General features: G+C 39.3%; 1 protein-coding gene and 1 long non-coding RNA gene across 4 annotated transcripts; one reads left to right on the forward strand and one right to left on the reverse strand.

Moving 5' to 3' along the window:
• Positions 1-11,033: 11,033 nt before the first annotated feature.
• LOC147483284 (uncharacterized) lies at positions 11,034-13,133 on the reverse strand. Its single transcript, XM_086579524.1, has 3 exons — positions 12,816-13,133; positions 12,283-12,631; positions 11,034-11,215 (listed from the first exon to the last, which is right to left on the reverse strand). The coding sequence occupies exons 1-3, from the start codon at positions 13,131-13,133 to the stop codon at positions 11,034-11,036; spliced, it is 849 nt and encodes a 282-aa protein (XP_086435650.1).
• A 285-nt stretch (positions 13,134-13,418) lies between these two features.
• LOC147483285 (uncharacterized) lies at positions 13,419-18,126 on the forward strand. Of its 3 annotated transcripts, XR_015204991.1 has the most exons (7): positions 13,419-13,561; positions 14,241-14,368; positions 15,356-15,457; positions 16,652-16,716; positions 16,873-16,902; positions 17,137-17,209; positions 17,756-18,126. It is a non-coding gene; the product is annotated as an uncharacterized LOC147483285 (long non-coding RNA). The 3 variants fall into 3 exon arrangements; XR_015204993.1 differs by lacking the exon at positions 15,356-15,457 and having other exon boundaries at positions 13,421-13,561; positions 17,126-17,209; XR_015204992.1 differs by lacking the exon at positions 15,356-15,457 and having other exon boundaries at positions 13,421-13,561.
• The last annotated feature ends 7,549 nt before the right edge of the window (positions 18,127-25,675 follow it).

A 25,675-nucleotide genomic window follows, 5' to 3' on the forward strand; every position in this document is an offset into this window, starting at 1 on the left:
AGGTCTAATAAAGTAGTGGTCGTGTGAGTATCCCCTAAGGTGTATTATACAGTAGGACGACCAGGGTCCTTGTACTTAACGATTTCATTGTGTTCCGTTAAAGTTGGAAACTGTTTAGTTAAAAAAGTATCTTTAGGAATCTTTGTCTTACGCCTAGTAGTGCACAACTCTTTTAGAAACTTAGCAATGTGAGGTAACTTTTTAATTGCTTCAAGAAAAGGTAAGTTTATCGTTAGATTTTTAAAAACTTCCTTAATCTCGTCAAAATTTGTATCCTTGTTTAACATAGCTAATCTCTGAGGAAACAGTGGTTTCTCTTTATATTTAGCATATGGATCAACATGATGTTTAACCTTGGCTTTCTGTTTCTTAGGTTATGGTTTAACTGGTACCTCTACAGGGGTAGGATCTTCAGTTTCTATTTCGGTATCTAGTTCAATATCTAGTGTAAGGACCACTGGTGGGGTAACTATAGGCATAGTTAAGGCGTTATCAACCACTCTGCCAGAACGAAGGGTGGTGATGGCATTTAGCTCACCTACGTTTCCATTTTCATTACTAGTATTACCGTTTACCTCAAAAGCTGTGTTTGTTGTTTTAGGATTAGGTATCGCTTGTCCTGGAAACACACCTTTTGGATGTACTTTCTCTTGTGCTAAATGTTGTAAGGAAAGTTGTATGGCTTATAAAATCTGTTGTTGGGTTTGCATAAAGGTGTCAAAACGATCCGGTTGTGGAGGAGTGTTAGCTATAGGTTGTGTGACAGGAACTATGTCACGTTGATTATTAATGGGTGGATTTTGGTAGTTATTATTTACCGGAACGATTCCTCTATTAGCATTATAATTATTATTGTTATAATTATTATAATTCCCTTGTCCTTGTCCTTGCCTCGGTGGAGCTTGGTTGTAATTATTTGTTGGCCTAACATTTTGGTTATTAAACCTTGGAGGTTGTTGATTATTTCACCAACCGGAGTTGTTCGCTATTAATGGAACAAACATTATCTTGTTATGATTGTTGTTGTTCATAGGCGAGAGGACAATAGGAGTCGGGATGCTTTGGACTCAAACAAAAATTACATGGATTGGAGTTGATATTTATGACGGGGATAAGCTTTTGTTGAACAGAAATAGCCTCTACCTTTTTAGTGAGAGATTCGATTAAAGTTTTTAGTTCAGGATCGGATTTCATCTCAAACATACCGGCGGCCTTAACTGTTGTAGAAGAACTAGCAGAACGGGAGATATCGTCACTACCCCCCCAATTATTATTACGCTTTGTCTGATCTTCTAGAAATTTATAAGCCTCTGAGGCTCCCTTACTGAGCAAACTACCCCCATTCATTATGTCAAGCACCTCTTTGTGGTGGTGTAACAGTCCCTTGAAAAAGGCACGAACTAACGTGTCTTTCGCGAGGTTATGGTGTGGACACTCCATAAGAAGATCGGTGAAACATTTCCAAGCCTCTGAAAATGATTCATGAGGATTCTGTCGAAAGAAATGAATCTTGAAAAACATTTCATCGGTCTTCAGTGGTGGGCAAAAATGTTCTATAAATAGTTGAACAAGTTTGGCCCATGAGTCCATAGAATTAGGCGCTTGGGTAGTTAACCAAGACGCCGCCTTATCGGCTAAGGTGAAAGGAAACACCGTTAGTTTAATTTGTTCAGCACCAACCGTAGGATGGTGGAATATGGTAAGGACTTGGTCAATCTTACGCATGTGCTGATAAGGTTTTCATGGTCTAACCCATGAAAAACGGGTAACAAATTAAAAATATTTGGGGGGATTCGAAAATCCCCCACTGGGTCTGATAGAACGATGCAAGATTTTGGGCTATCGTTCAAGGCTTTGTAAAATTCAGAGAGAGGAGACTCTCTTTCTTCAGCCATTATTTCAGGTGTAGTGTGTGGTATATTAGCTAGAGGTGTAGTGAGTGGTATACTAGAAAGGCGTGTTTGTTAACGTTGCCGATTGATTACGTTAGGTGTTTTTCTTCTACCTGACCTTAATCTTCATGCAAGGCTAAGACCAATCTTAACTAAACATGACAATACTCAAAACAATCCTGATATGCTAGTATAAACCTCTAACAGGAGATGCGAGGAGTAGAAGAAAGAAGTACCTGAATGCCTCCTTGCTTCGCTTATGAATAGTGTCTTGTATACGTGAGCTCAATGTATTTAACAAGTTAGAACACTGAATAACTTGAAGAAATGGAAGTTTGAACTAACCTGTGGAAATCGGGCGGTTCAGAATAGGGCGCGGGGTGTGCTCTGGTTAAGCCTTGGGAGGGCGCAGGTCGCGCTCAGGTGAAACTCAAGTTCCAAGCGCTTCAGGGGAGGGGGCGCTCGAACTTTGCCTTGGTAGGGCGCGGGTCACGCTCAAGTCCAATTCGAGTTCCAGGCGCTTTAGTGCGGGGGGCGCTCGAGCTTTGCCTTGGTAGGGCGCGGGGCGCGCTTAGGCTTGTTCTTGGAAATTTTTTTAGTTTTTTAACCAGACAATCACTGTTAGAATCAAACAAGGGTGGGTTGGTTTAATGGGACTTCAGGAAGACTAACAATACTAAAGGGAACTAAGATGGCAACGACGCCATTTGATAAAGGTAAAAATGATAGTTTTACCTACGAATAAGCGACGAAAACTTAACGCAAGTAAAACTAAAACTAAACTTTATGCTTGATTATCAAAGTTTTTTACTCTCGATGCTATTGCACTAAGTGGAGTAGAAGATTCGTTCCACTCCTAGTTATTTAGAATTCGCGTTAACTAAGATTATCGGTCCTACCAAAGTCAATGAGAGTAATATGGAATTATATTACGATGGCAATTCAAATACTAAACAAGATACGAATAACTCAACTACGAAATGCTAAATTGATACTAGATAAAGAATTAGGGGAATTTGATTCCACCTTGAATCCAACTTAATAAACTAGCATAGATTGTTGTAATCCAATTCTTACGTTCTTACGATAAGAATTGGTGGTTCTAATCCCTAATCAATCATGACAATCTTTACCAACTAATGACTAGCATGTGAGGAAGTTCAACCCATTCTCATGGCGAATCAACTACTTTTTAGAGTGGAATAGACTCTTACAACTATTTTTACACTACACAATCAAGTTTTCATCAAGGCTTCCTCAAATCCCTCTAATGGAGGTTTAGCCTTGAGTCATAAAACAATCATTTTTATACGAATTTAAGCAAGACATGATATAAAGATTGTAAATTTACTAATTTGAACTACTCAAGAATTTAAAACTAAATCAACAACTAAGAAATGATTTATAACTAAATGATTGAAATTAGATCTAAGTGATTTAATACTTGAAACTAGATTATGAGTAACAACTAACTTATTGATCTAATGAAACTAAATTGAATTGAAAAACTAATACTTTATTGTAAAACTAAAATTGATTCTAAAATAATAATCTACTTTGTTCTAACTAATCTATTGGAATTGAAAAACTAATTAACTGAATGCATAAAAATCTAGATCTAAAACAAGCTATTGAAACTAATTAATGGAGTCTAAAAGCTAGATGTAGAATTATTGGCTAATAGCTACCTAAAAAACTAGATGCTTAAGAGTTAAGTCTTGTGTCCTCAAATGGAGGAGACAAGATCCACATTTTCGTGCATGGGCTGAGGAGCCATGTTTTGGGTCGGAAAATCGAGCCCAAAACCCAATTTCTTCAGTCCACAGAGGCTTTTTCAGCTGGATTTTGCTTCAATAGACTTTTCATCCACTTATGCTCCTCTTATTGGATCAAGGTTTGGACCATTGGAAATCTCTTTCCAAGACGGTTGTTTTGACATAAGGTAGGACCAATTCCAAGGTCTGAGTCAAAAGATACGGTCTTCGAAAGTTCTGCTGACTTTTGTGCGCTGTTTCTTCCCACGTTGACTTTGACTTTTCAGCTTTGACCAGGATTTAAAAAGGCTTTTTCTCTTTGAATCTTGATCTTTAATCACAGAACTTCTTAGCAACCAACCTTTGCTCATTTATCTTGCAAAAGTGATGCATTTCTGCACATAATCGACTCCAATGCCTGAAATATATAAAAACACGTAATCAGTATTAACTCTTATTTATTACTCACATAATTGGTCTAAAAGTATTATTGTTAGGGGGTTAAAACTACAGTTTTGGGCTCTTATCACTAATGAAAGGCTCAGTGGGGCGACTAGCAGAAAAAAATATTCTTTAGGTTGGAATTTCTGGCTATATCGATCCAAAGAGGGCCTAAATTCTCGCTTAGGATATGGTATGGTGATCAAGCAAGTGGACCTGTGATTTCTCTACTCAGAATTAACTTTTCTCTTGTGTCATCACTCAGATATCAACTCATATGAGACTTTTAGGCTAGAGTCTCACAGGATATGTAAATTAAGCACTCTAACCTAGGTCTCAGAAAAGTACTGCCAAATACAATTATAATGTTCATGCAAGACATTTATGAAAAGATGCAAAGACTATTACCTATTTATTAACCTAAGTTTCTAATAACTACTCTTAATTCTAATGCTAAATGAGATTTCTAGACTATTATCATCATAGAAAAGGAAACAATATCATTATCACAAAGTGCATAGTATAAATAATGTTTATTTTTCGCTTAAACAAAACATTTTGTTCCCACCCCCAAACTTATTTTAGACATTGTCCTCAATGTTGACATATATGTGCAAATGAAAAAGATAACAATATGGACAAGTAAAGACAAAGGGAAGAGGTTACCAATAGCTTCATGAACGCAAAAATAAAGCTCAAGTCACCTGTAGAAATTAGTACTGTACCAAAGATATAACAGTGATAATATATATAAGGAACTAAATTACTACAACGACTAACATGTGTCACATATCTCATTCCATAGAGTTACACGTATCCAAAAAGACGGAGAAAAGGTGCGAAAGTGGAATGCATGAGATGTGTACACAAGACTCAAAAATAAAAACATGGGTTGCCTCGCTCGCTCGCTCCCACAAGCGCTACATTTTACGTCTCTAGTAGACGACTGCTTCTCATAATAAAACCTTGGATTTAGATACCCAATCATAAGCAAAACAACATGCAAAACAACATTTAAGCATACCATGTATCACCTATCACTATCACTAAAGTGGGTTGATCTAACATTGAAGAACCCAAAAGAAACAGGTAACCAAAAATCATCATCAAGGTCATCACCCAATAGTGGACCATTGGTCCCAACCAAATTGAATTCACAAAGACCATCCGACTCTCTTTGTTGTTGGCTTACATTAAAACCATCACTGATCCTAGGGTGGGGTTCCAACTGGTTTTGGAGTTCTCTCTCATTATTTTCCTCCATAGATTTTACTAACTGATTGACACAAGTTTCAAGTAGTTGGGTTGCCTTATAGGTAGCTAGTGCCTCTCTCTGGTCCTTTTGCATCTTCAATAAACTTTGCATGTTCAATGTATTTTGCTCTATTTGAGCAAGAGTGTGTGCTATAGAAAATGAAAGTGTAGAAGGATTGTATGAGTTATAACTCCATTTTTTTTTGAATCTTTAAAAACGACAATCCACACAAACAATATCAAACAAGTATATCAATTCCAATTTAAAAATAATATGTTTGAATATTGTTGCTCCTAAACCCAAATAACACGATTTCTAGTTCTTGTGCAAAAGCACCGTCACTCAATCCACGTGTCAAAAAGGTTTTCCTAATGAGCGGGCTTAACCCGTCTTAATACAAAATGCCTAGGGATAGTCAAGGTGAATTATCCTTTCTAAATACAAGAAAAACAAAACACACGATGAAAGCAAATTCAATCAACAAGTCAAAAGTGTACCTCCCTTTTTCACTGTGTCCTACAGCACTAGAACACTTGTGCGAGCAAAATTCTAGATCCTACACACCAACTGGAAGTAGCCTGCAAAAGATAAAAAATAATTCAGTAGAACTCAAGGCGCGGGCGTGCTCAGAAAACACTGGAATATAGTGCATGCACGCTTTCTGCGTAATTTGCTGGGAAACAAGGCAATAATAGCGGGCGCGCTCTGAGTTTCTCACAGGTAGATCTACAATTTTTCAGAGAGGTTCCTACAAATGTCAGGAACTTATTAATGTGGTCGTATGCAGAAAAATCTAAATAAACATTTAACTATAAATTAACAAAAAACTACGACTAAACTAAAAACAAAAAATAACGAATTACGTAAAGTAAGACTCTAAAACTCAATTGTACCACTGCAATCCCCGGTAGCGGCGCCAAAAACTTGATAGATATTTAACCGACCTAAATTAACAGCCTAATTAAATAATATTTTACTTATACTAATACTTGCAAGATCACGAGGTCTACTGTAGTAGGTGTGCAAATACGAGGTTGACCCCACAGAGAATACGTGTTGGGTATAATTGAATATTAAAATACTATTTAACCTAATCCGAACAATATTATTTTAATGGAATTTTAATTAACTAATAACTAGTCCTATTTAACTTAATTATGAAAACTATAAAACTTATATTAAATTATCAATGGAGAGAATACTAAGGCATTCGAATCCACCCTAGACTATTGTAAGTTATCCTAATTCAATTAATTCAAAGTTCTCTTTTAATTATGAGTAGCACGAGGGAAATGTAACCCTAGCTTTCTCGAAGATGTGAACGTTGAGCTCTTATATAAATCTATATATTGGTTTGATTGAATTTCAGCAAACGAGAATATAAACTCCTAGCAAAAATCATCTTCTTATAACACGACTTCTCACAAGTTTACGTAAACGATAAAATCAATGCTTTTATAAGAACAAAATATTAATCCAACTATTAACTAGTCAAGTCATAACATAACATGCAAGATATAATCAATGAAGGTAAACCACTAATATCAATATGAAAACAATCAATGAATCTTTAAGTTCCGAGAACAATGAATCAACTAAACAGTATAAACCTATGCAAGTCTAGGGTTTCCTTTAAGCCCTAGCTTATTATTTAGCTAGACATATTAACTGGAACAGTAAAAACAGATGAAAAAGACTCCCTTAACAAAACCGTGAGGTTGCTGTGGTGTCTTCTTCTCCAACTCTCCTATCCCAAAGTTCTAACAGTTGTGCACCTAGCTCCAAGTATTGGCCTTAAAGGATGTAACCTGTTTCGGCTTGGTGAGACTCCTCTCCTGTTATCTTTCTTCTTCTCTCTAGAGCTCTATCTCCTATTTCTCTCTTTCTTCTTTCATGTTTTCTTGTGTTCTGGAGAGCTCTTCTTTTGTCTCTTCATTTTGCTTTGTATATATAGAGGCTTTGATTAGGGAATGCAAGCCTTGGAACTGCTTTAGAAAGGTTCCTTTCCACGTTTTAATCACTTTTGGAACTATCCAAATCGAGTTCAAGTGGTGGAGATAAGCTGCGAAGGAAGCGCGGGCGTGCTTTGTCATAGACTTCTTCAGGCGCGGGCGTGCTTTGACCTCTTGACAACAATACCTCAACTTTTTATAGTAGCTTTATAATGTCATACACATGTTATTTCATATCTTGTTTTGCGTATTCTCTCTGTAATCAAGACATAAGAATCTCATAACTCCATAAAGTCATCAGTCTTAGCCCGTTTATTTGTATTTGCGTTGATTTCTGTAAAACCAAGGAAATAGACTAATCAAAGGAACTTATATTAATTAACTAGACAATATAACATAAATATGGGCATACATGTATAACATTTATGTGCTTATCAACCGCTCTACTGGGAGTGGGTCTGGTGCTTTACCTGAGTGAACTGGGGGTAAGGGGGTGAGGAGTTCGAGGTCTAGGGCCTGACTCAACCTGGCGATACCTGATCTGGATAGTTTTGAGAAGGGGCTCGCTTTGACTGCTGATGTTGGTGGGAAAGGGAAGGGGAAGGTCGCTGCCACAAAAGCTGGCAAGACGACCTCCCAAAAGGGTGATGATTTGGATCGGAACCTTGTTTATATGAACCCGAAGTCTGGGAAGAAGCATCTGGTCAAGAGGTCAAATTGTAGTTATAAATCTGCACCTATTGCTGCATGTTTGCTTGATGTTGTTGTTCTGGATAATGATCGTAAGGATTTGGATGGTAAAGACTTGGCTGAAAATTTGAGGGCGATGGATTTAGCCCATTGTTTGGTACGTCTTTTAACTTTTATTGTGGTTGGTTGGCTATATAAGTAGTTATTTTAACACTTGGTATTTTTGTGTAGCTTCTAGCTGGTTATCAGAAGCTAAAACAGATGGTTCAGATTAGTGAGTTTGAGAAGGAAGAATTGGAGAAAGTAAAAGATGAACTGGTCAATGTGAGGGACGTTCAGGTGGCAGAAAAGAAAGAGTTAGACGAGCTGAAGAGGCTATACAATGATGCCATTCTAGAGAAGCTGACTATGAGCGGCTCGATTGCAGAGCTTGAGGAGAAGGTGGCTTATGTTACTGAGTACGCTAAAACTTATAAACCGGTTGCTTAGAGGGCTTAGCAGGCTTACGATGGTTTGGGGCAAGATTTCGACGAACTGGAGCAGATGTATTTTTAATTGAAAGAAGAGCATGAAAGTGGGGCTCTCGGTACATTAGTGATCGACGTACCTAGAGATGCTAGTAATGCTCCATCTGCTAGTACTGTCGTCCCTACTAAACTAACTGAGGATGCTGTCAATACTCTTTCTGTTGATGTTCTTCCCGTTGATGTTGATGGTGGTGCTGCTACTCCGGACGAATTGGATCCTTTGCAGATGGAGTCCTTGACCAATGTTGCTTGATTCCTTCTTTGTCTTTGAAAATAATGATGTTTTTGGCCGTTCCTTGAATTTGTAAGATTGTCTGAAAGTGGTGGAGATATACTAGAGTTGGTTTCCTGGGCTTGCCTAGGCAGTTCGCCTTATTATTAGTTGTATGGCGTGACCCAGATACATGAAGAGCTGATAACCTGGGGCGACCTGGGTAGTTCGCCTTTATTATTTGCTTTAATGTTGGTATGTGGACAAACTGGTTTCTCAGAATGTTCTGGGCAGTTCGGCTTGACTTTGCGATCATGTTAACCGAGCTGGTTTTCTGGGATGTCTTGGTAGCTCGGTTAGTATATGAACTGGGTTCCTGAGTCTGTTCAGGCAGTTCATAATTGACATTTATAAACTGCATACATATTTCTTTCGTCTTTTTGCTTATGTCTTGAATGCAATTGCCTTCAATTTTGATATTTGCACCTAATTTTAAGGATAAACTACTGTTTTGACACTTGTACTCTTGGTCAACTAACATTTTCCCCCTTGTACAAATTTAACATCTTAAAACACATTATACTCTTGGTCAACTAACATTCTCCCCCTTGTACAAATTTAACAGCTTAAAACATATTATACTCTTAGTCAACTAACATTCTCACCCTTGTACACGTGGGCATAACCTGATGACTAGGATATTGTGTGTTTAGTGAGAAAAAAAAAGTGTGTTACAATAAAGTTTTTTTTTTTAAATTACGCTAAACACACAATATCCTAGTCATCGGGTTATGCCCACGTGTACAAGGGTGAGAATGTTAGTTGACTAAGAGTACAATGTGTTTTAAGCTGTTAAATTTGTACAAGGGGGAGAATGTTAGTTGACCAAGAGTACAATGTATTTTAAGCTATTAAATTTGTACAAGGGGGAGAATGTTAGTTGACCAAGAGTACAATGTATTTTAAGCTATTAAATTTGTACAAGGGGGAGAATGTTAGTTGACCAAGAGTACAAGGGTTAAAACAGTAGTTTATCCTAATTTTAACGTAGAAGTGTATATTTTGCAAGAGCAATAAGGCTATAGAGAGCTTTGGGATTGAGTGATCGAGTTGTTGTGTAGCTCTTAGAGCTGGAGTAAGTGTTTTACTCCAGTGATTATTTTAGCCTATGTAAGTGTGTTGCTTTTAGTGGACATTTTGCACATAGTTGACCCTAGAAGTGTAGGTTTCCAACTAATGAGTAGTGTTTAAGTTATGTAGTCGGTGAGCTCGAATGAACGTTTTAGCTCTAGAGAACGTGTTAGTTCAAGTAAACGTTCTACACTAAGTTTATCCTAGAATTGTAGGTCCTTAACTAGTGAGAAATGTTAAGGCTAAGTAGCCTGTGAGCTATGTAGCCCTGAGCTCGAGTGAGCATTTTATTATGTAGAACGTGTAAGCTCTGGAGAGCATTTAAGTTCAAGCAATTGTGTGGCTCTTAGATAGTGTTCTGCACTTAGTTGACCCTCGAAGTGTAGGTATCCAACTAGTGAGAAGTGTGTGAGCTATGTAGCCTTGAGCTCGAGTGAGCGTTTAATTGTGTAGAATGTTTAAGCTCCAAAAAGCATTTAAGTTTAAATAATGGGTTAGATAGACTTACCCCATTTTGTAAGATCCAACGGTCGATTTCTTCATCTAAAAAAAAAAAAAATCATCTCAGTGAGTCCGTTGGATCTTGCAATCAGTACCACCAATATTTTTTGAAAATGGGGCTAACACTAATTGCAACTATTAATGGGGGGGTTAGTCTAACTAACCCTTAAATAATTGTGTGGCTCTTAGAGAGCGTTATGTACTGAGTTGACCCTAGAAGTGTAGGTATCCAACTAGTGAGAAGTGTGTGAGCTATGTAGCCCTAAGCTCCAGTGAGCGTTTTAGCACAGAGAACGTTTGAGCTCTGGAGAGCGTTTTAGTTCAAGTTAGCATTTTGCTCTTAGAGAGCGAGCTGTGCGTTTATTTAATAACATTGAGAGATTGCAGTGCATTGATGCAAAATAAAAACTATGTGTATAGTGTTAAGAGTAAGAGCTCATGGAAATAGAATTTTTTATTGATAAAATTTCTTTAACAAGAAAGTATTCCAAGGACGTGGTAATGCCTGACCGTCTTGGGTCTTGATCCAATATGCTCCATTGCCAACGACTCGTTCAACTATGTAAGGGCATTCCCATGTTGGTGCCAGTTTCGAGTCATTCTTAGTCTTTTTCAAGACGAGGTCCCTAGGTTGGAAGCTTCGAGGGTTTACTCACTTGTTGTATGTCTTTCTCAAAGTTTAGTGGTATGATGCCACTCGAATGGCTGCTAGGTTGCGATGTTCTTCAAGTAAATCGACCTCTCGAGCAAGAATAGAATCGTTCTGACCAGATTTGACAATCTCAGATCGAGTCATCGTAACAGTTAGCTCAGTAAGAATGACAGCCTCAGTACCATAGCATAGTGAGAATGGTGACTCGCCTGTACTAGAATGAGATGTTGTTCTATGAGCCCATAGGATGTTTTCTAGCTGCATTGGTCATTGGCTCTTGTTCTTTTTAATCTTCTTCTTTAAGTTCTCTAGGATTGCCTTGTTGCTGACTTCTGCTTGACCGTTGCTTTGAGCGTACTGGGGGGTGGAGAACGGGTGAACTATTTTCCACTTAGCCAAAAATTCCTTGACTATTTTTCCCTTAAACTGGGAGCCATTGTCTATCACCAATGTGTGGGGTAGGCCAAATATGGTGATGATGTTGGTCCAGATGAAGCTTCTGACATTAGATTCTTTGACATGAGCCAAGGGAATTGCTTCCACCCATTTGGTGAAGTAATCTGTTGCAGCTAGGACGAATCGGAAGCCTGTGTTTTTTTGTGGAATGAATGGACCCATGATGTCCAAGCCTCACATGTGAAATGGCCAAGGTCTGGCAATTTTGATGAGTTCTCGAGCTGGCTGGATGATATTGTGGCCAAATGTTTGGCATTTCATTTCATGCATTTGAGTACATACTTCTTGGTATCGATCTACATTCTTGGCTAGAAGTATCCTTGTGAGATCACTTTGTGAGCCAAAGAGTGGCCTCCTACGTGGTTTCCGCATTCTCCCTCGTGGATCTCTGCGAAAATCATCTGACCCTACTCTGGGCTTATGCACTTCAGATGGGGTCCTCCGGCGGACTTTTTGAAAAGTTTGCCATTTGCTAAGTAGTAGCGACCTGACTAGTATTGAACCTGTCTGGCCTTGGTGCGATCTGTTGGTGCTTTGCTTAGCTGGATATAATCTATGATAGGTTGCATCCATGTTTGACTCATCTGAGTGTCAGAGAGTGGGCATAGGTCACTGATTTCTAGGACGCGCTCATTTTGGTAAGCATGTCTATTAATTACTTTGATGAGTAGTTTCCTAGGGTCACAGTTCGGTGTTTGGGTCGCGAGGTACACCAAGCTGTCAGCGTGGCGATTCTCTTCCTGTAGGAAATGGTGTATGGTGACTTTTTTAAAAGAAGGCAATAATTGATTTACAACTTGAAGGTACTTAGAAAGGTTACCTTTATTGGTGGTATACTTGTTGGCGACCTGGAGAATGACTAGTTGTGAATCGCTGAAGACCTTAAGCTCCTGAACATTGAGTTCTAATGCCATGCGAAGCCCCATGATTAGGGCTTCATACTCAGCTTCATTGTTAAAGGTCGTGAAATCAATGCGAACTGATTTTTTCACCATTGTGCCATCCGGTGATACTAGGACTACTCCGACTCCGCTGCCACCTGGATTGCTAGCTCCATCCATGAAGAGTGACCATACCGACGGGTCGTGTTGCTTAGAGGTCGGGGTGTCGACCTTTAGTTCCCAACTCAGGTCATCAACTGGGAAATCTGCTAAGAAATCAGCAACGACCTGGGGATGTTCTTGGGGTGAACTCAATGTAGTGTTCACCTAGTTCTTCTGCCTATACTGCCATGCGAGTTATCTTGTTGGCTTTTAAAAGGATCTTCTTTAGTGGCAGGTTGGTTAGCATTTTGATTAGATGTGCTTGAAAGTATGGTCTAAACTTTCTTGCTAAGTACAGTAATGCAAGTACTGCATTTTCAATGTGGGAGTAGTTCTTCTCAGCTGACAACAATGTTTTACTTGTGAAGTAGATTGGTTTCTCTGCGTTCTGTTCCTTTTTGAAGAGAACTAAACTGATAGCGAAGCTAGACACAGCTAAGTACAACCCTAGTGTTTCACCATCATTTGGTTTTGCCAGCACAGGTGGTGTTGACAAGTACTCCTTGAGAGTAGAGAATGCCTGGTGGCATTGCTCGTTCCACGAAAACTGTTCACCCTTCTTGAGAATTTGCAGGAAAAGTCGGCATTTGTCTGATGCTCTCGATATGAATCGGTTTAGAGCTGACATCATTCCAGACAGTTTCTGTATTTGCTTATTTGTTTTTGGGTCGGGCATATCCAAGAACGCTTTAATCTGATATGGGTTTGCTTCTATCCCCCGTTGTGAGACCTGATACCCCAAAAATTTCCCAAATAACGCTCCAAAGAGGCATTTCTCGGGGCTAAGTTTCAGCTGAGTTCACCGAAGTCTAGATAACGCTTGTGTTAGATGATCTAAGTGATCTCCAGACTAGACCATAACAACAATTTTGTGACGCTGGGTTTTTTTCATTTGTGACAACAAAATGGCGTGAGTAAGGCGTCACTAATGAGCAAAAGAATCTTTCCCTCGAACTGAACTCTCTCCCCTCTTCTTACTTTATCTAACCTTCTCTCTCCTCTCTCACACTCAACTGTTCAACACGCCTTTAATAGGCAAGAGAACCCGATGACCAGGTTAGTTGATTTTCTTCTTTTGATTCTTTGATTTCTCTGTACATCAAATTTATTTTCAGTTTGAACTACGGAAGAAAATCAACTAAATTTCTTTTCTAGGCGTAAGTCGTAACTATTGATAAATTTGGGTGTTTGGTGACCTAAACTTACATATTTAATGATTTCACTGATGGATGTTTTTGGAATTGGGATTAATTAGATTTCCATTTGAACTAGTTCTAGGCTTCTTCCCAACTTTCTGGAACTTAGGTTACTCAAAGATTCACAATGTTATGTTCAAACAATGAAAGCTTCAATTCTAGATGGGCTAACTAAATTAAATTCAAGACACATGAATGTATTTGTTTCCTTGAAAAGTTGTCGTCAAGCTGTATTTTTTAAACACTACTGTGTAACTGTGTGGATTTGCTTCGTGCACAAGCAGTTTCCATTTCTTTTTATTAGGAGTGTAGATCATCATTTATCGATATGAAAAACGCATTATAATGGGAACAAGAAAATAAGAATCATAGAACTCAATAAATGAAACTAGTGAAATTTATTACTTTTGAATTCCAAAGTTTAATATGGAAAGTCTGCGTCTTTAATCATACACAAGGCAACAAGTTGACCTTTACTGTCTACTGCAGTTACATAAAAATTTAAATTCATTATATTTATAAGCCTCACTTTTGTGCAGCTCTTCCCCCAAGCATGAATTTCTTATCGGTTAGTGGGGATTACATAGAGGGTGAGAAATTGATCGCTCCATATGGATATATAGCGGGTCATGAAGGAAATTGTCTTTACAATTGGTATATTCACAAGGTAATTTACTTATTAACATTTTTTTTAATGGATAAAACTTTGGACTATCATCATGCATATCTGTATGAGCCAATCGTGTATATATTATGTACATAGAATATTGTATGTTGCATATATATATATATATATATATATATATATATATATATATATATATGAGGTGAGGGGAGGTTGTCTAAGGATTGGTACTGTGGATAAGAGTTCGCTCCCTTGTTCATATAGTGTTCCTGCTTCCTAGTCTGCTATATGTGAAGGTGATAGGCCCATCAAATTAAGCATCTATCTCATGGTCATTTGTGTAATAAGATTAAGCGTGTTGGTTTGTTGGTGTCTGTCACGGATGCAAGGTTTTAGCATTGTGTTGTAATTGGTTTCAAATTTGTGTGAACTAGTTTGAGAATGATTAAGTTTCTTTGGTTTGCATTATTTATATTGTGTTAAGCGGTTTGGAATTTGTTCATGGGTTGTTATGCCGCTGATTACAAAAGGGTTGATTGTCTACTTTAGCCAATGTGGACTTATTAACTTCAGATTTCATAAACCTTGTAGAGCACATGTTTGGGTTAGACAATTTGTTGCTACACTTGCTTACCACCGGTACATAAAGAACTGAAGGTTGAACTGTAAACCAGTTCTCTAGGACTTGTATGCTCTTTGTTAGTTCTTTTAATTATTTTGTCATGAAATTTTGGTTTGACTATTTGAGGAATGGATGACTTGGGATTGAATTCTATTTTGGGTGCATCAGGAAGTAATGTCATTTAATATATTGTAGTGAGTTAGTAAAGTGAAAGTGACGTTTGGATGGACTTTGGATTTGGTACTTGGTATCCTGATTAATGCATTTTGATTCCTTGGTTGCTTCCTTGGAGTTTGTAAGAAATTTTTTGGCAATGTATTTGTTAGTCTAGTGGTGAATGAAATTCTTATGTAGGGTATTTGTTATTAGGTGTTTCTATGAAAAAGTAATCTATTTGTTTACATTAGTGATTCTTGGAGTAACTGTTCAGAGCAAGGGCAGGTGGAACTCCTATTGTTTGAGGAATGCCTTACGCTATATAAAGTGGGTTTGTCGAGCGGGTCTTCAATGTATTTTATATGCTGCACCTTTAACTTAATTCATCTTTTATTTTTTGGATCACAATTTAAATTGTGTGAACATATTAATTGTATCCTAGATTTTTTATAATAAGAAATGTACTTTCCTTTAGACTTATGGTCCACTATGTACACATATTTCCCGTGTTAGAGGACTTAACAAAACGTATATATCACGTGTTTACAGCCTTGTTTGTTAAGTGCCGAAGACAAGGCATGGATCACTAATTATTGGATTAGGACAACCTGTAAAGGATGGTACAACTAGTTTTGTGGAGCTCTTTTAGGTCATAAGGTCCTATTAGATTAATCTATTTTAACACACTGTCTAAACATTAAGATGATTTTTTTACTATGAACTTGTACCATGTCAGCAACTCTCGGATTAATTAATTTCAAATTCACTAGTGGTGGAGCAAACCTAGAAGTTATATGTTTAGTATGTCTTGACTGTCTTTAGTGTATGGGGTACTATTATGTTATGATTTGATGGGAGCAAAAATGGATTCTTGTTTTCTTATCTTTATGTAAACTATCATGTCTTGGGTACTAGTATGTGTTAGCAGTTACACATTCGTGTAAGCATATAAGCTTCGACAAATGGCTTAATCATATTACACGTCCACGTTGCGTGTGTGCGCTATATATGGTCAGTTCACAATAATGAACATGAGGGGTTTTGGGTGTTGTCATGTTTAAGTGAACCTCCCCCTATTGTTTAGTATGATGGGCGTTAAAATACAAAGGCATGAAGCTATTGCTGGCGGGTAGTAGTATGTATGGTTGTCTTCATTTAGTTTTCTTTTGGGTTGTTGGATTTCTTAGTATCTAAGTACTTCAAAGCACTGAAGTAAGCTCCAATGGACCTTTGACTCAAGAAGGTAATCTCTACTCGGGTATTGCAAGAACTAAATTTGGAAAACTTATTGGGTGTTTATTGACTTGGGATCAGTTTGTTTGTAACAAAACTTGCCCACTTAGGACTAAAAACTTTGGCAGATTTATATTGTTTAGGAATAAGTTTTGTATTTTCTTTTCTTTAATTTGTTGGCAGGTTTGTCTGGTGGTTCATGAACATTTAGACGTGGACAAATAGTTATGGTGTATTGAACACTATTTTTGTTATGTTAAATTTACTTTATTTTGTTTGAACGTTTGGTTGGTTTGTTTTTCGGGTGGCTTAAGTTCAACTCACCGGAGCATACTCTTTCAGTTGTTAGGTGTTGGCTTGGACAACCTAAATCATAAAGGTTAGTTCAGCTTATAGCTACTTCAGCCGCTTAAGTATTTAACTCATAGCTGATTGGTCATTGGTAGTATGTTAGTTCCTTGTTTTGTGGTGGTATTGCTATTTCAGTTTTTGTTGTACCAAGGAGATTCATATTTTTTGTGTATTCGTTTTGCAGGACTTCCACAATTAATAAGTGCCTATACAAGTAAGTTGCCCATCATATATTTGGCAAGTGTTGCTTCTTTTTATTACTTGTCTTGCTTCCTTTCTCCTGCTGTCCTGCATATATATATATTTGGGAAAGTTAATAAAGTAGATTACTATAAGGTGTCCTGCATATATATTTTACAAGTGTTGCTTCTTTTTATTACTTGTCTTCACACTTCATTATTGTTTTATTGAATGGTGTATGACTTAAACAAATGAAGTTAATGTGTAGATGGGTCTACGAAGGTGTGATTGATGATCCTTATGACGAATTCTTCATTGCTGAAAACAAATCACTCCAAAAGGTATTCAAAGTTTACCTATTGTTGTGAGCCCCTGAGCCAATTGTTTCAGCTTTACACGTTTACTTGTATTTTTTTTAATATAAAATCCACCTAGTTCTAACAGAAACCAAAAGAAATTGATTTTTCAAAGGCTTGGTCTTGTCTGTGCTTGTTTTTTGGCTTATTGTTGGTGCACCTTTGTTGGTTTCGAGAGTCTAGCTAGGGTTGGATATGCACAAGATACATACTTAACATAAAAGCTAAGTTACATTGAGGTGGATCCACATGTCCGTATCCAACGTGGCAAAATATCAAAAATTGAGGTATAACACATACAACATGTGTCTAACACGGATACGTGGATCGATAAACACAGATTATTCTTATAAATATGGCGTGTCCACGTAACATATCATGAAGTTGTTAATTTCCTGGTCAAAAGTGTAGAAGTAGTTATTCTTTTTACTTAATTACCATATTGAGTGTATGCTTGAAATATTGTTGTATATATCTCTCGTAACATTTTAAGGTAGAAGTCTATCTAAACTCTTTTGTTAAATGAAACAGGTAATACATGTGGCATTTGTTTGTTGCCGACCTTGAAGGATGGAGGTGGTTGATATTGCCACTTGGACACTTTCTAATAAGAAGACTTTCTTTCTAGCTAGTTGTAAGCATAATGCAATGTATTTTTTTGCTTGGAAAATTGAAGTACTTGGTGTTTACAAGTGACTTGATAATTTTGAGTGAGGGAATGAATGTTTTATTTTTGAATAGGATTGACGGTGTGATTGTGTATTTTATGGAATAGACTTAAAAGAGTTGTATCTTGGCTAGTTCATATAGTAACCGGTGGTGGCTAGGGCTACTTGTATCTTGAATAATAATAATAATAATAATAATTGGTTGTTGTATAACAACTATTTTTTTTTCTAAAATATATTGTGACGCCAAAACGACGTCACAAAATTTGTGACGCCTAACATTTTGTGATGTCATTTTGACGTCACAAATATTCATGATGTCATTAATTTGTGGCGTTACAAAATATAGTGACGCCATTTTGACGTCACAAAAATAATTGACACCAAATTATGACACTATATTTGTGATGCCAAAATGGTGTCACTAAAATTATTTGTAACGCCATTTTGGCGACACAAAAAAGCTGTTTTGATGTAATTTCTTACTTTTGACAACCATGTCGTTTGTAAGGGAGATTTCCCATCATTGATTAGATGATACGTTGATGGGAAATAACCTAGGACTATGGATACCTGGAATAAGACGAGAATCATAGGATTAGTTTTGGGAATAAGTTATCTTGTGATTATCACGAGTGTGTCGTAAGCATGTGCTAGTCACGTGACGACTCGCCTCTGAATATACCAGTTCTCAAAATCGTTAGGAACTGATAAAGATAGTTCCCTGAATAGAAGGAAACTGGAGAGGGCGATCTTTGATGATAAGGAAGGAATCAGAATAACATATCTTTAAGAGTTACCTTTTAGATCTAATCTTCTCATATGCGATGGGATATTATGATCAATAAGGAAACCTACCTCTAATAAGATATGGTCCAGATTTAGACTTCCATAAGGAGAGGATTCGTAATAGGAAGGTAGAGTCCAAAGATGGAAGGAAACTCACAAGCGGTGAGGTTAACCCTAACCCTAGGACTCCCAAGGCTCTTTCTATATAAACCATAGGAATTCGCTCTTAGGAACTACGCAAAATAGGGTTTTATTCTTCTAAATAAATAAGGAGATACGTAGGCAGCCGCCAGACAGTTCAACCCTGAACACTAAATCATCTTATCCTTTCTCTATCAAGAAAATGGTTATGAATCACAAGGCACAGAGGAGGATCAGGGGATACTCTAAAAATCCCCTACATCTTTTGGCGCTGTCTGTGGGGATGAAAGCAGGTAAACATTCGTTATGATGACTGATTTAGTTTAAAAACTCTTACCATTGTGATGGCAGGAACTAAGAAAACAAAAGGTGGCGCTAAGAAGAGCACGAGATGCCTGAAGGGGGAGAATGTCGATCATCATTATGCCAGTAATCCCCTTCATGGATAGGTAACTAGCACCGACGGACTAGTTGCTCCCGGTGCAGGCCCTGGAAATAACATTCAAGGAGAACGCCAAAATGGTGAGAATGCTATCCTTACCAACCCAGAGTCTGTTCAGGCAAGTCAAGCGGTACAGGCTCTGGAATAGCAAAGAAGCAACCCTGAGCGCGAGGTACTGCTGCTGAGGTATTTGTATCAATCTGACACAGGGAAAGAGCTGCTCATCGATCTCGATGGGGACGACTTTCCAGAGGGTGGTCGAGCTAGGAACCCAAGGTGTGGGGATCTAGTTTGATACGAACCCTCATAATCAGAGTACAGTAATTCGGATGAGAACTTAGGTACGACATCAGAATCAGAGTCCATTGACCAGGATCGTGATGTCAACCCCCGACACCGAAAAAGAATCTAGAACAAGAGACTTTCTACCAAAGAAAGCGCATATGAGACTGAGAAAAATGACCTGATCCATCAGATGTATAGGATGACTGGTAAAGGAAGAACAATGCAAGACTCCCTTGTTTAATCCGCTATAATGGGGGCATACATATCTTTTTTCTCATCACGAGTAATGAGAAAGCCCTATCCTGGCGGTTACAGACAACCAAAGTTCAGTATCTTCAGTGGCAAGTCAGATCCAGTGGATCACGTATTCAGATATCGTGCCACCATAGGACAGTATGAAAGGTATGACCACGTCATGTTTCAAGAGTTCAAAGCTTCCCTGTCTGGATCCACACTTCAGTGGTACCATAGGTTACCTGAGCGGCAGATCAGGTCCTCAGAAGAGCTGTTTAGAACCTTCATCGACAGATACTCGTGCAATAAGCACCAACCGAAATGGATCGATGCACTGTTTAACATCAATAAAAAGGACGGAGAGGCATTGAGATCCTACATGCAACGGTTTATGAAAATTTCAATTCAGGTAGAGTTTTGTGACGAACAGACTGCTATAATGGCTTTCAAACAAGGGTTGGACGAAAACATCGCCTTATTCGGGTCCCTCTCCAGGAAACCACCCCGTGATTTGGAGAAACTCCTAGACAGGGTTGAAACTCATGCAGGGTGGGAGGAGGATGTCCTTAACAGATGTCAGGAAGTAAAGAAGATTAATCGGGCAAACCATCTGGTCGCACGAGAGGGGACCGACAACTCTTCACCTCAAAAGCCAAAGAGAGATCGCCATCGTGGTCGCCAAAGGGCTGAATCCCCATCAAAGGGACGAATGCCAAGAGGGTAGTACCAAAATTTAGCGAGCAATAGAGATGGAAAACCACAAAAGAAGCCATGGATGGAAGGAGTTGAAAAAGCTCTTCCCTCGATGGACAGAAACTTTGCTCCTCTGAACAAAATACCAGACGAGGTCTTGAACTCGATCAAGGACCAGAGCTACCTCAAATGGCCAGCTCCTCCCAAGCCAGGCTCCCTGGGTACCATAAACCAGCGGACTTAGTGCAAGTTCCACAAGAGTAAGGGTCACAGTACCAGGGCCTATAGGACCCTGAAAAATGAACTACAGGATCTGATTGAAAGGGGGTACTTGAAGCAATTTGTAGTACATGAGTATGCGAACGCAGTACAACCTGAGGAGATCAGCACATCAGTTCAGGATCCCTCAAATATTGGACCACTCAATGGCCGCGTCCAGATAAACATGATTTCTGGAAAGGCGAGCAAGCGAAGTGGACAGGCCACAGAAAAGGGTGCGTGATACCAAATGCGCGTCGCCAAGCAAATGGGGATCATGAACAACGAATTGACTGTGGATTGCGGTCAAGTCAACGCGTTGCCCCACAAAGATCCACTTATTCTGTTCGCTGAAGCTGACTGTCTAGTATCCAGAGTCCTCATGAGGATGCACTGGTTCTTACACTTCCTTTTGGAGACTACGATTTGCATCGCATATTGGTTGATCCAGGAAGTTCAGTAGATGTGTTATACTATGACACATTAAAAAAACTGCAGATTCCTAACTCAGAGATGGTCACAACCAACTCCAACCTGTATGGATTCAGCGGAGACAAAGCCATAACAGTTGGGGAGGTCCAGCTACCCGTAGCTACCGGTCTGGTAATCCTTATCAAAAATATTATTGTGGTAAAAGCTAACACACCTTATCATATGATCCTGGGTAGGACCTGGCTACATAGACTTTGTGCTGTTCCCAGCACCTATCACCAATATCTAAAATTCTCACATAATGGGAAAATTAAGATAATCAGAGGAGATCAGGTGGCTGCCAAAACATGCTACGCTCTAGCGACAAAGCAGTCCCCACTCCCTTCCGAACCAATGGAGGTGGGGCAACCCTCCAAATAGCAATTACAGATGGATCCCCCTTTACCGGACTTGGTCCCAAGAGAGAGGGAGGATTCCCCTTCACTGGAGGTGTTAGATATGGGAGGAAGCTTGCCCAAAACCATTTTCATTGGCACCTTGTTGAGTTTTGAAGAGCGCCAGGCTCTAATACACTTCCTCCGAGAACACAAGGATGTATTTGCTTGGTCATTCGAAGAAATTCCAGGAATTGACCCCCATATGGCATGCCACCGGCTAAATGTCCATTGTGATGCAGTAGTAGTCAAACAGAAACTGAGAAAAATAGGTGCTGACAGATCCAAAGCAGTGAAAGCCAAAGTTGAAAAGTTGAAGGCAGCTAATTTTGTCAGGGAAATCAATTTCCCCACCTGGATTTCTAACATTGTCCCAGTACCTAAGAAGAATGGCTCATGGAGAATCTATATAGACTTCACAGATCTGAACCGCGCGTGTCCAAAAGACAGTTACCCTCTGCCACGAATTGACAAGTTGGTGGATGCAACGTCTGGACATGAATTGTTATCCTTTACAGATTCCATTGCATGAGGAAGACCACAAGCATGCTAGTTTCACAACCGAGGATGGCCTGTACTGTTATCAATTCATGCCGTTCGGACTGAAAAATGCGGGTGCCATGTACCAACGTTTGGTAAACAAGATGTTCGAGGGATTGATAGGCAATATTATGGCCGAAGGTATATGTAGATGACCTCTTGATCAAAAGTCTAAGACGTGGAGATCACCTCTCCCACCTGAAACGTGCATTTGACATTCTGCGAGAGTATTGTATGAAACTTAACCCAGCGAAATGCGCTTTTGCTATCTCATCAGGGAAGTTTTAGGGTATTTGGTTACTAAGCGAGGAATCGAGACAAACCTCGACCAGATCCGGGCGCTTATAGAAATGCCTTCACCTAAAAACATGAAAGAGGTCCAAAAAGTCACAGGCAAGTTAGTAGCTCTGAACATGTTCATTTCTAAGAGTTGAGATAAGTGCAGACCTCTGTTCCAACTACTGTGAAAAAATACCTCATTTGCATGGATGGAAAACTGCCGAAAAGCATTCGATTAGCTCAAAACATACCTAGGGTCACCACCGATTCTTTCCAAACCAGTTAAGGGGGAAGTTTTAGGTCTTTATCTCTCTTCATTTGACTACAATTTTAGTTATATACTGATACGTGTGGATGAAAAGAAGATTGAAAAACCTGTCTATTTCTTGAGTCGAACACTCCTATCAACAGAAACAAGGCACCTTAAACTCGAAAGAGTCGCTTTAGTACTCGTTTTTGCGGCAGAGAAATTATGACCATATTTCCAGTCCCACACTATCAGAGTAATCTCAGAATACCCGTTATGATTAGTTTTGGAAAGATCAAACAGGTCAGGAAGGTTAGCTAAATGGTCCGTGCAACTGTCAGAGTATGATATAATCTACATCCCACGAATCTCAGAGAAGGGTCAGGCACTAGCAGAATTCTTGGGAGATTTCCCAATGACTTACAATGGGTACGACTCAACAACCCCCAGTTTAGATGATGGTGCCCCACCGGGATCTCCAAGTATGCGTCCAGACCCTTGGGAGCCACGCTCCGAATGACGACTGTTTGTGGATGGATCTTCAAATGACAGAAGTGCAGGAGTTGGAGCTGTGTTAGTTACTCCTGACAACATGCGACTAGAGAAATCTATTCGGTTAGGTTGGAATGCCTATAACAATGAAGCAGAGTATGAGGCGACTCTTGCTGGCCTCACAATGGCTCTCGACCTGGGCTTAACACACCTCACAGTTTTTAGTGACTTACAGCTGGTTGTGTTTCAAGTTGATGGAGGTTACAAGGGCAGAGATGAATGAATGGCTAAATACCTGGAGCTGGTAAGGGGTCTTTAGAGTAAGTTTGAGAATATTCAGTTTTATCAGTTGCCTCGATCAGAAAATTGACACGCAAATGTGCTGGCATATGTTAGACAATAGCGAGTCTCGCCCATTCCTATAGAGTTCCAGGATAAACCTAGTATCCATGCACCCACTGTTACAACATTTTGTGTTATTCCAGTCACCACACCAAACTAGATGGATCCATACAAGTCTTACCTTAAGGACATGATACTTCCAGAGGATAGGAACACGGCCAGACACCTGCTTGCAAAGGTACCAAGATTCACCCTCATTGGGGATGATCTATACAAGAAGTCATTCCTGGGACCTCACCTGCGATGTCTCTCCCCAGACCTCGCTGAACAAGTAATGCGAGAGGTTCACGAAGGAATATGTGGCAACCGCGCTGGGGGCAGAACACTCACTCTCAAGATCCTAAGGCAAGGGTATTTTTGGCCCTTCATGCAAAAGGATGCTCAAGTTTTTGCCCACAAATGTGAAAAGTGTCAGCGACATGCTCCGCTTATCCATTCTCTCATGACAGAGCTGCACCCATTGGCCAGTCCCTGGCCATTTGCACAATGGGGAACTGACATTGTAGGACCCTTGCCACCCGCCCCCGACAATGTTATATTCTTACTAGTTGCGATAGATTACTTCACCAAGTGGATAGAGGCAGTTCCCATTGTCTTCATTTGAGAACAAGACGTCAGAAAGTTCATTTGGAACAACATTATCTGTAGGTTTGGCATACCCAAGGTCATCATCTCAGATAATGGGCAACAATTCCTTGGCGGATTGGTGGCCGAACTCTGTGAAGAACTACACATCACCCATCTTTTCTCAACCCCATGATATCCACAAGGTAATGGCCAGGTTGAGGTCTCCAATATGGTTATTTTAGATAACATGAAGTGCAAACTAGATGATGCGAAGGGTTTGTGGATCGAGGAACTACCTAAGGTCCTATGGGTGTACCGAATTGCACCCAGATGATCGACTGGTGAGTCTCCATTTTCATTGACCTACAGAACTGAAGCTGTCATACCTCCCAAACTTGTAGCCCCCACTCAGAAGTTGGACGTTGTGCACACACTGGACATTGAAGAATTGTTATACAGAGAAATGGATCTCCTAGATGAAAAGCAAGAAGGCGCCACATTGCGCTTGGCTGCCAACCAGCAGATTCTGAAAAGATCATACAAGAGAGTCCGAATTTGAGCTTTCAAATCTAGCAATCTGGTTCTGCGTGAGATCTCAAAGCATAATGACAAGCTTGGGACAAACTGGGAGGGACCCTACATCATCGACAAGGTTGGCCGAACTGGTTTTTACTATTTACGTACTGTTGAAGGGACGTTCTTGTCAAACCATGGAATGCATAACACCTCTGCAAGTACTATCAATAAATTGTTATTTAATGCTTCTTTATGCATTATTTATTCTCTCTAGTTATCAATAAAGTTCCTCACCTTGCAATCGAATTTCTTCCTTACGTCAACTCTTTATTTATTATCCATAATGGACTAAGTCTTTAGGGAATTAACTTCTCACTATCTGTTCAAGAATATTATATGCCAATTTGCTTTGGAACCAGAGATACTGACTTTAGGGATGCCAAACTGTATGCCAGTTCCCTTCTCATCCCTATGTAACATGAACTGTATGCCAGTTCTTTAAGACTAAGATTATCCTCGATGGGTTAAGCCTTTAGGGAATCTAACTATACTAACTGTTCAATAAACTGTATGCTAGCTTGACTTGGAACCGGAGATAGTATTCTTGAGAGCCCGAACTGTATGCCAGTTCCTTGCATTCTCATAACATCACTAATGGGGGTTGCTGGGAAGATTTGTGTTGGATCCAGATCCTAGCATGCAATCATTGGCCTAGAATTATATCGGCATGATGGTGCGGAGGAAGACTCCCCCACTATTGTTCTGGCGATAACCTATTTATTTTTTAAATAAACAGGACCTATCGTTGTTAAACACAGTGTTGTGCTCAAGGCACCAAGTTACCTTCGCATAAACATATAGCTCCTCTGTGACACTGTTTTTCTATTACGACCGAACTCTCAGTTACGGTTAAACTTGGACGGCTCCCATGATATCTTGATCAGATTCTGGTTATGCCTTAATTTAACCTGTTTAGCCTATTAGGGTAACCTATTGTTGTTCCAAATGAACTTTGGGGGCATTAGGGGTAGG

Source organism: Coptis chinensis, chromosome 8 (genome assembly GCF_015680905.1).
Source record: "Coptis chinensis isolate HL-2020 chromosome 8, ASM1568090v1, whole genome shotgun sequence".
Taxonomy (NCBI): Eukaryota; Viridiplantae; Streptophyta; class Magnoliopsida; order Ranunculales; family Ranunculaceae; genus Coptis; species Coptis chinensis.